Source organism: Asterias amurensis, chromosome 20, assembly GCF_032118995.1.
Source record: "Asterias amurensis chromosome 20, ASM3211899v1".
NCBI lineage: Eukaryota > Metazoa > Echinodermata > Asteroidea > Forcipulatida > Asteriidae > Asterias > Asterias amurensis.
This window is the reverse complement of record NC_092667.1, coordinates 6,292,909-6,303,490: the sequence shown is the minus strand read 5'-3', so window position 1 is coordinate 6,303,490 and position 10,582 is coordinate 6,292,909. Positions and strand designations below refer to the sequence as shown.

At 38.8% G+C, this 10,582-nt stretch overlaps 1 protein-coding gene and 1 long non-coding RNA gene across 2 annotated transcripts; one reads left to right on the top strand and one right to left on the bottom strand.

Annotated features, from left to right (window-relative positions):
• Nucleotides 1-3,947: 3,947 nt before the first annotated feature.
• LOC139952373 (uncharacterized) lies at nt 3,948-7,288 on the bottom strand. The gene is made up of 3 exons (XR_011787886.1): nt 7,201-7,288; nt 5,791-5,885; nt 3,948-4,089 (listed from the first exon to the last, which is right to left on the bottom strand). It is a non-coding gene; the product is annotated as an uncharacterized lncRNA (long non-coding RNA).
• An 898-nt stretch (nt 7,289-8,186) lies between these two features.
• On the top strand, nt 8,187-10,545 carry LOC139952352 (ADP/ATP translocase 1-like). The gene is made up of 2 exons (XM_071951464.1): nt 8,187-8,612; nt 9,055-10,545. Exons 1-2 carry the CDS (start codon nt 8,502-8,504, stop codon nt 9,829-9,831), a joined length of 888 nt encoding a protein of 295 aa, XP_071807565.1. The 5' UTR covers nt 8,187-8,501; the 3' UTR covers nt 9,832-10,545.
• The last annotated feature ends 37 nt before the right edge of the window (nt 10,546-10,582 follow it).

The window sequence follows — 10,582 nt, the reverse complement described above, 5'->3', positions numbered from 1 at the left end:
TAGCACTTTTGGGCAAAATTTGAACAAAATAAAGCCTTGTTGAATTTTCAGGCAAAATTGGATAGAAACGCAAGGCTATAGCCTTGTAGCACTTTTCGGCAAAATTTGAGCAAAACAAAGACTTGTTGAATTCTCAGGCAAAATTGGATAAAAACGCAAGGCTATAGCCTTGTAGCACTTTTGGGCAAAATTTGAGCAAAACAAAGACTTGTTGAATTCTCAGGCAAAATTGGATAAAAACACAAGGCTATAGCCTTGTAGCACTTTTGGGCAAAATTTGAGCAAAATAAAGCCTTGTTTAATTCTCAGGTAAAATTGGATAAAAACGCAAGGCTATAGCCTTGTAGCACTTTTGGGCAAAATTTGAGCAAAATATAGCCTTGTTTAATTCTCAGGTAAAATTGGATAAAAACGCAAGGCTATAGCCTTGTAGCACTTTTGGGCAAAATTTGAGCAAAATAAAGCCTTGTTGAATTTTCAGGCAAAATTGGATAAAAAAGCAAGGCTATAGCCTTGTAGCACTTTTGGGCAAAATTTGAGCAAAATATAGCCTTGTTTAATTCTCAGGTAAAATTGGATAAAAACGCAAGGCTATAGCCTTGTAGCACTTTTGGGCAAAATTTGAGCAAAAAAGAGCCTTGTTGAATTTTCAGGCAAAATTGGATAGAAACGCAAGGCTATAGCCTTGTAGCACTTTTGGGCAAAATTTGAGCAAAATATAGCCTTGTTTAATTCTCAGGTAAAATTGGATAAAAACGCAAGGCTATAGCCTTGTAGCACTTTTGGGCAAAATTTGAGCAAAAAAGAGCCTTGTTGAATTTTCAGGCAAAATTGGATAGAAACGCAAGGCTATAGCCTTGTAGCACTTTTGGGCAAAATTAGAGCAAAATATAGCCTTGTTGAATTCTCAGGTAAAATTGGATAAAAACGCAAGGCTATAGCCTTGTAGCACTTTTGGGCAAAATTTGAGCAAAATAAAGCCTCGTTGAATTTTCAGGCAAAATTGGATAGAAACGCAAGGCTATAGCCTTGTAGCACTTTTGGGCAAAATTTGAGCAAAATATAGCCTTGTTTAATTCTCAGGTAAAATTGGATAAAAACGCAAGGCTATAGCCTTGTAGCACTTTTGGGCAAAATTTGAACAAAATAAAGCCTTGTTGAATTTTCAGGCAAAATTGGATAGAAACGCAAGGCTATAGCCTTGTAGCACTTTTCGGCAAAATTTGAGCAAAACAAAGACTTGTTGAATTCTCAGGCAAAATTGGATAAAAACGCAAGGCTATAGCCTTGTAGCACTTTTGGGCAAAATTTGAGCAAAACAAAGACTTGTTGAATTCTCAGGCAAAATTGGATAAAAACACAAGGCTATAGCCTTGTAGCACTTTTGGGCAAAATTTGAGCAAAATATAGCCTTGTTTAATTCTCAGGTAAAATTGGATAAAAACGCAAGGCTATAGCCTTGTAGCACTTTTGGGCAAAATTTGAGCAAAATAAAGCCTTGTTGAATTTTCAGGCAAAATTGGATAAAAAAGCAAGGCTATAGCCTTGTAGCACTTTTGGGCAAAATTTGAGCAAAATATAGCCTTGTTTAATTCTCAGGTAAAATTGGATAAAAACGCAAGGCTATAGCCTTGTAGCACTTTTGGGCAAAATTTGAGCAAAAAAGAGCCTTGTTGAATTTTCAGGCAAAATTGGATAGAAACGCAAGGCTATAGCCTTGTAGCACTTTTGGGCAAAATTAGAGCAAAATATAGCCTTGTTGAATTCTCAGGTAAAATTGGATAAAAACGCAAGGCTATAGCCTTGTAGCACTTTTGGGCAAAATTTGAGCAAAATAAAGCCTCGTTGAATTTTCAGGCAAAATTGGATAGAAACGCAAGGCTATAGCCTTGTAGCACTTTTGGGCAAAATTTGAGCAAAATATAGCCTTGTTTAATTCTCAGGTAAAATTGGATAAAAACGCAAGGCTATAGCCTTGTAGCACTTTTGGGCAAAATTTGAACAAAATAAAGCCTTGTTGAATTTTCAGGCAAAATTGGATAGAAACGCAAGGCTATAGCCTTGTAGCACTTTTGGGCAAAATTTGAGCAAAGTATAGACTTTTTTGAATTCTCAGGCAAAATTGGATAAAAACACAAGGCTTTATATAGCCTTGTAGCAATTTTGGGCAAAATTTGAGCAAAACAAAGACTTGTCGAATTCTCAGGAAAAATTGGATAAAAACGCAAGGCTATAGCCTTGTAGCACTTTTGGGCAAAATTTGAGCAAAATAAAGCCTTGTTGAATTTTCAGGCAAAATTGGATAAAAACGCAAGGCTATAGCCTTGTAGCACTTTTGGCCAAAATTTGAGCAAAATAAAGCCTTGTTGAATTTTCAGGCAAAATTGGATAAAAACAAAAGGCTATAGCCTTGTAGCACTTTTGGGCAAAATTTGAGCAAAATATAGCCTTGTTGAATTCTTAGGAAAAATGTGATAAAAACGCAAGGCTATAGCCTTGTAGCACGTTTGGGCAAAATTTGAGCAAAATAAAGCCTTGATGAATTTTCAGGCAAAATTTGAGCAAAATATAGTCATGTTGCATTTTCGGGCAAAACCTGAGTAGAATTTGAGTGAAGGATAATGCCTTGTTGGATAAAAAGAGCAAAATAAAGCCTTGTTGAATTCTCAGGCAAAATTGGATAAAAACCCAAGGCTATATAGCCTTGTAGCACTCTTGGGCAAAATTTGAGCAAAATATAGCCTTGTTGAATTCTTAGGAAAACTTGGATAAAAACACAAGGCTATATATAGCCTTGTAGCACTTTTGGGCAAAATTTGAGCTAAATATAGCCTTGTTGAATTCTCAGGCAAAATTTGGTAAAAACACAAAACTATAGCCTTGTAGCACTTTTGGGCAAAATTTGAGCAAAACAAAGCCTTGATGAATTTTCAGGCAAAATTTGAGCAAAATATAGTCATGTTGCATTTTCGGGCAAAACCTGAGTAGAATTTGAGTGAAGGATAATGCCTTGTTGCATTTGCAGGGAAAAATTGGGTACAAAGATCTGTAATGTTTTGTTCAAATCATCTACATGTTTGCTTCACATGTTGAAAGTTCCAAGGCTGCAGCAGGTGTAAGTCTTCCATACTATTGAGCTTGAATCTCCCTGGGTTCGTTCATTCAGGCCTTGCTGATACTGTTGACTTAGGTGCTCCTTCATGGATGACATGGGTCCTCAGGAGATGCAGTTATACCACCTCACAGTTGGTTCATATGAAAAAAAAACAAAGTAATTATTCTTGCATTAGTCTTCTTTTTAATAATCTAGTTGAACAGAGTATGATTTTAGCGCAATCTTGTAATTAGGTACACCAATGCAAGCAATTTATTTCAGTTTCAAATTTTGCCTATTTATCCTGGTAAGGTTTGTTCAATTAGCAGGGCTACCAACGTGCAGGTCCCAGGATACCAGCCCCACACGGTTTCTAGATCGTCGGGGCCTTTGCACCATCCTGTCGGATGGGTCAGGTCCGCCCCCCTGAGAACCAGGGGAGTCCCCTACTATACTAACGCGGTCCGCTAGTGGAAAGACTAGCGGACTACTTCCGTTGGTCAACCATTTGTGATAACACCGGCACCATCCTCAGATGAGGAGCCCAAATGCACCTTTAAGATCAACCACCCAGTGGCCCGAGCCGGAAGTAGGACCCCACATGCCACGTGCAAGTGTCCAGGTCCCTTTAATCTTATCCGCAGGCACCACCATTATCGATACGCAGGCACCACCAAGTTAGCGCCAAAAAAAACCCCGCGTATTTGCTTGCTTGCTTGTAATGGTGTACTTATTTGACAAGATGTCAACTGTGTATTGAGCTGCTAAACACAACCCACTACATGTTTAGGAGGATTAAAAAACGTGAAATATCAAACCAACACAAGTCACTCATCTATATCTTACTTTTGTTCATTCATGATCAACAGATGAGCTGCTAGGATGTCTTGATGATACTGATGTTTTCATGCGTGTTTGCTCTCCTTATACCCTGCAGCCTTCAAGGTGTCAGTAGGGGAGATTCCATCCATACTTGGTTTCAGGAAATACTGGCGCTGAAAGGTCAAGTAAACCGATAGAGTGTGTAACTGTAAGCCAGTATTATGTCATTTGCAAAATCTATTGCAGGGTTAAAGTTCAGCATTTTAGACCAGTTTGGGCTTTAAACTGAAAAAATCACAAGGGGTAGTCTGTCAGTTTTATCGAATTTGGGCCTAAAGTTGAAAAAATCACAAGGGGTAAAATAAGTCCAACAGTTTTATAGGGTTTAGGCCTAAAATTTAAAAATCACGAGGGGTAAGTCCAGCAGTTTTATTAAATTTGGGCCTAAAGTTGAAAAAATCACAAGGGGTAAGTCCAGCAGTTTTATCAAATTTGGGCTAAATTTGAAGAAAAAAATAAATAAAAATACACAAGGCTAAAGCCTCTTGAATTTTGTGGCAAAATTTTAGAAAAATTTGATAAAGACGCCAGCCTTGATGTATTTTTAGGCAAAATTTGAGGATTATTGGGTAAATAAGCAAACCTAAATAAAGTCCAGGTGCATTTCGAGGCAAAACCTGAGCAAAATTTGATGAATACGCAAGGCTAACGCCGTGATGAGTTTTCTGGCAAAATTTGAGCAAAATTATATTGATATGCGAGGCACAACCCTTTGTGAATTTTCAGGCAAAATTTTAGCAGAATTTGAGCATAAATTTGAGCAAAATTTGATAAATACGCAAGGCACAATCCTAACGGCCAAGGTTCGGAAGTTCATGATCAGTACCTTACTCATATTTTCTCACAAGACAACAACAAACCCAGGTATAAAGAACCTTTTGTTGTCTCTCCTTCCTCAAGTCTAGGTTTTATTGGGGCAATGATGTTTTCAAAGGCAGATCATATCGAACGCCTGGCAAGATGGAATACCAACATAAAGTGGTTCAAATGCCAACAAAAAACAGTTAAGAATTATGCATTTACCATTGAGTTTAATCCTTTCTTGTGATGATATATGGGAGCCAGAGGTGCATTGTAATTGAACGGTACACACTACAAGTTCAAAACATTTGTTTACTGTACTACTCAGTAATCTTAGATTTAACAACAGGATCAATCACTGAAGTGTCTGTTTGCATTTTATTATCTAGCCATTTTTTAGCACCAATTATGCCTTTTACTATTTTTGTATCCCAAGATAATCTCACGTGGAGGTAAAAGCAATGGACCCTTCCCATGAAATATGCTAACTACATTAAGGCATGCGTACAGACCCTATTGGTTGGCAAACACCATAGAGTTGTGGGTCACCCAGCCATTAGCCATGTACAAAACAGCGCGATATTCACTCATTTTGCCAACCAAAATGTTAGTGTGCACGCGCTATGCAATTTACATATTTCATGGGAAGGGTCTATGGGATGGGGGGGGGGCTTTTAATTGTCCAGAGCATGTATCCGAATTTCCAAAATTTCAAAGGGGGGTGTGTCATGGACATTTGTTGGGGTGCCGTGTAAACAAGTAGCTATAAATAAATAGGTGCCTGTATTACAATTATTTATCACCAAATTATACTTCAAAATTCAAAAATCACGTAATGGATGGGGAGAGTTTAAACTGAAGGCCATGTTCGTTTTGGCAACTCAGGCTATGGCTGTTCGTTACGAACATCCTTTGTGGAGAGCCAGCACGATGTGGAGAGCCAGCATAGCCCTATCATAGGTCACATCAACTTGGTTGAGTTTAGCACATACAAATTATATAACTCAGCTTACCATTTATTTTTAAGATGAATCCTGATTCATGGTGCGAAGCATCCCTCGGTTTTGTTGTTGATGTCTTTAGAAATGCCAGAACGACAGCAACAAATCTGCATCAAATATTAAATGGATTGTTTTCAAATACCATAGCATGACTGTCACATAATAATAATATATATCTCAGTGCACTCCATTGAGACAATTATTAGCATGTAAAACATTTTACCATAAATAGTAAAACACCAACACCCCCATACTTATTTGTACATGCTAAAATAATTTTCGTCTCAATCATGATACGATGTTTTTTTTAATATAACTGTAAGTAAAGTTGTTGTGGACACACTGTATTTTGTGTTTTCAAAAAGATACCAAAACCTTGGAAAACAAACAAACAATGATAAGTTTATATTACATACATACTTCAAAACAGCCACCAAGTATCCATCGGCAAAGAAAAATACTTTTCAAGTGGCTTCAAGAAAAGAATTGTCGCCCGGAAACCAGCAGATCGTTTGATTCTATTCCTAATCAGAAGCGCGCCCTCTGTGGCAAACCAACTTTCCCAATCTCATTCATAAAACTTTATTAATAATACAAACTTTATCGACGGCTGTTGGATGAGGTGCGTGCGATTTTACATTCCTTGAATTTTTTGAAATATAAAGTAATATTGCACGCTTCCAGTGTAGCCCTAGTAAGGACTCTTCCTATGTACACAGTAGTATAATACGAAAGTGTAAGACCACCAGGGCTAACTTCCAGTGCAACTAAATAACTAAACTGTATACAATAGCCGTATGATTTTACCTATACTGAGTGCACCACCACCTGACAAACAATTTTGGTAATTGTATCCAGTTGGAAAATCAAGACGACGACTGCTCAGTATTTAAAACAAATATTTGTTTACACATTCTTATCATTTCCCGAAAAAAATGTTATGCGCCCGGCCTGGTTGGTTTTCAAATTTGAAGGTGAGAATTTTAACAGCATTTTTTGGTGTTTACACAAATATCTTATCACTCTGTTGACGTGTTCTACTTCTTTGTCGCCGACAAACTTCCCGAAAATTGCCATAATTTATTTGTCAATTATTGTAATGATATAATTTGCCACTTTTTTTTGGACAGGGGGGGGGGGGGGGGGAGTCGCTGGTTTAGTAGATGTTATTACTCACATAAAGGATATTGGGGATGTGAGAAGTAATTTTTAAATTATGTGAATTGTTGCAAAAATGGGTCCGAATCTGGTCAACCGGAACTTGTCATACACGACCACGCACAGTTTTATTATTCACGTGTTTTCAAACATGCCGCCAGGCCCCGGCCAAACACACAGTAAATCATTTAGTTTGCTTCATTTTAAACCTCATAACCACCGAAGGATACCTTCCAGTCATGCTACAAGTAATTCTAAACTTACCGCACTAATTGTCCAGTGTTTCCGTTCACTAAATATACGGCAAAATACTGGGACATTGGAGAGAAAAAAACAAGGACGGAGTCCCGTGTATAACATGTCAGCCATTTTGTCGGTTTGTGAAGGTGCGCGCGCACAGATCGGCACTTGGTTGATTTGCATATGAGAGTTTTGTATTTCATAATGGGTGGAACGCAATAAAGGGGTAATGGCAATTGAAGAAACACAAACTATTCAATATAATCTGCTCATATAAATAAGTGTTTCTGCATAGGACGGGTAATTTCTAAATAAGTAATAATGGACTAATCGGGCAAAAAGAAAGGAAGATTGAATTTACTATTCCTATACATTGATTGACCATCCCTCCCAAATAATGGAATATCAAAAGAAACGTTTTATCGGCTAGAAGAGCTTGCTATAAGGTAGGGAGAATACGTGTACATTTCGCTTTATGCATTAATGAAACCATCGATTAACTTTTAAATTCTCCATACCCCCTCAGCTAAATATTTCGGAAACTGACATAATTATGCAGAAGCACGATTTATTCAGCCAGCGACTCAGGGTTGGGTCTAAAGAATAGGGTCCCGCAACATTTTGATCTGGGGGTGAAGTAAAATTAACAAGCAAAAATCGCCAGGATTGATTATAAATAAAAACAACTTTGTCTATGCTTACCAATCGGATAAACACCTCCCCATGACGTCACAAGACCCCGGCGCTCTCACTGAAGTAAATGAAGACCTATCATTGGCTGAGAGTTGTGCGTGGTGCGTACACACGTGAACGTTTCCATTGTTTGGACTAAGCGGTGACGGCCAATAAAATTGGTCTGTTGTTTCACGGGTACGGGTATGAAGTTGGCGAATGGCGAAACCCAAGTGACGTCACAAACATTTAAGTAGGCCTACCGATTATATGAGACCCTTGAATTTTAAGAAGAAATGGGTTTGCTGATGGGGGCCCCTTTGCCAAAGTAACTGCTTGTGAAAATGGATGCATTTTACTTTTACTTTATATTAGTCCTCGTAATGCACGAATAATCTTCTTTGTGTGTTAAACCATAGAGCTCTATGGTGAAACGAAGGCTCAGAAGGTTGGATGAACTCTATGGTTGGATGTGACACTTCTCACCAATCACAGCTTCCGTGGCCTGCATACTTAATAAGGTGGCGTTGCTAACAACTCATTTTCAGCAGTTGTTCTCACGTCGTTCAAACAGATTTTCAGCTTTGCAGCTTTCTCTTCCAATCATATTCCTTTACTCTTGAAAGTTAAGGCGGAGAGCACAATCCTCCATCATGGGTTTCGACGCGGTTTCTTTCCTGAAGGATTTAATGGCCGGTGGGACTGCTGCAGCTATCTCCAAGACTGCAGTAGCACCAATAGAGCGTGTTAAACTCCTACTCCAAGTAAGTTTAACATAACCATACAAAACAGAAGATGAATGATTTTGTGCCTGGATGTAGAATTAAATTTGAACATTCTTTTTTTAAATTTTATTTTAAAAGCATTTACTTTGTCACCCCCCCCCCCCCTATTTTAACCCATACAGGTTATTTTAACCCATAAATAATTATGGGTAAACTTGAAGGTAAAACTTGTGTTCGTTCTAATGAGAGATGTAGTCTACACATTCACAGGCTTTCTCAGAAACATTTCACCCAAAAGAGTACCAATAAGGCTGTACCGACAAGTTTACAATTGATATTGACCTCATCACTCACACAAAGCATCCCTTGAAATACCACTGATATGCATCAAATGTCTTTCCTTTGTCGGTTAACAAGATTAAATTGTTTGATATAAAATAATATAAAGTTGGTGATGAGATTATTGTTTCCTTGTCAACAGGTTCAGGCTGCTTCTACCCAGATTGCAGCTGACAAGCAGTATAAGGGCATCGTTGACTGCTTCTCTCGTGTAACCAAAGAACAAGGATTCAACTCATTGTGGCGTGGCAATCTAGCCAATGTCATCCGCTACTTTCCAACTCAAGCTCTCAACTTTGCATTCAAGGACAAGTACAAGCAGATCTTTCTGAGTGGTGTCGACAAGAATAAACAGTTCCCTCGCTACTTTGCTGGCAACCTTGCCTCTGGTGGCGCTGCTGGTGCAACCTCCTTATGCTTTGTGTATCCCTTAGACTTCGCCAGGACACGCTTGGCCGCTGATGTCGGAAAAGCTGGTGGTGGCCGTGAATTCAAGGGACTTGGAGATTGCCTGACCAAGATAGCCAAGTCTGATGGGATCAAAGGACTGTACCGTGGCTTTGGTGTGTCTGTGCAGGGTATCATTATCTACCGAGCTGCTTACTTCGGCACTTACGACACCCTGAAGTCACTGGTTCCAACAGAGTACAACAACTTCTTTGTTAGCTGGATGATCGCCCAGGCTGTTACCACCGGGTCTGGGGTTGTCAGCTACCCCTTTGACACCGTCCGTCGTCGTATGATGATGCAATCTGGACGCAAAGACATCCTGTACAAGGGAACCTTGGATTGCTGGAGTAAGATCTTCAAGCAGGAGGGGCCGTCAGCCTTCTTCAAGGGGGCTTTGTCCAATGTTCTCCGCGGTACAGGAGGCGCCTTGGTACTCGTCTTGTACGATGAAATCAAGAAACTTCTGTAGACGTCTTCATTTGAACAAAACTCTATTTTTAAAAACCTGCACATGTACACCTATCTCTTATTTTATGCTTCAGTCCCTTGGAATTATGACGACACTTTGACCATGGAATTCAATCATTATTTCTTAAATGCTGCAGCAAAAAACCATTGATACATTATTTTAAAAACAACAATCTTGAATCAGTCAATAACAATTAAGATGACACAATCATATTGTAGCTCGTATCAAAGCTTGTTTTACTTCCGGCTTTCTAAACAACATCAGTTACAAATTCAATACCTGTGCAGATTATTATGGTGATGATGTCAGGGCCCATTTTTACAAATCTGCCAACAATGACAGAAAAACATACTTAAGCGCAAGTGGATTTTAGGCAATCAGTAAAGGCATTTAGTTTTATACAGTAAGCACTGGCAGGTTCACATGTCTTTTTGTAGGCTTACGGTTTAGCAGTGTTATAATATAGAAACTTGTGCAGTAAGCACAAGTTGGCCGCTAAGCAGCTATACGAAATTGGGCCCTAGTAAATTGGTTCAATACTATCAGCGACCCAAAAGTTGAGTTATTATTGTGGACTGGAGATTAATATGTGATGGAACCTGCCTTTAGAGCTACTCAAGTCTATTGACTCCTTGCACAACACTCAACACACTTGCATATGCATGTCATGTCCACCATTTGGGAGTTGAATATGTTCACAAAGAAATTGCATTCAAAATGCGAAATGTAAGACGCACATTCTGAAGAGGTG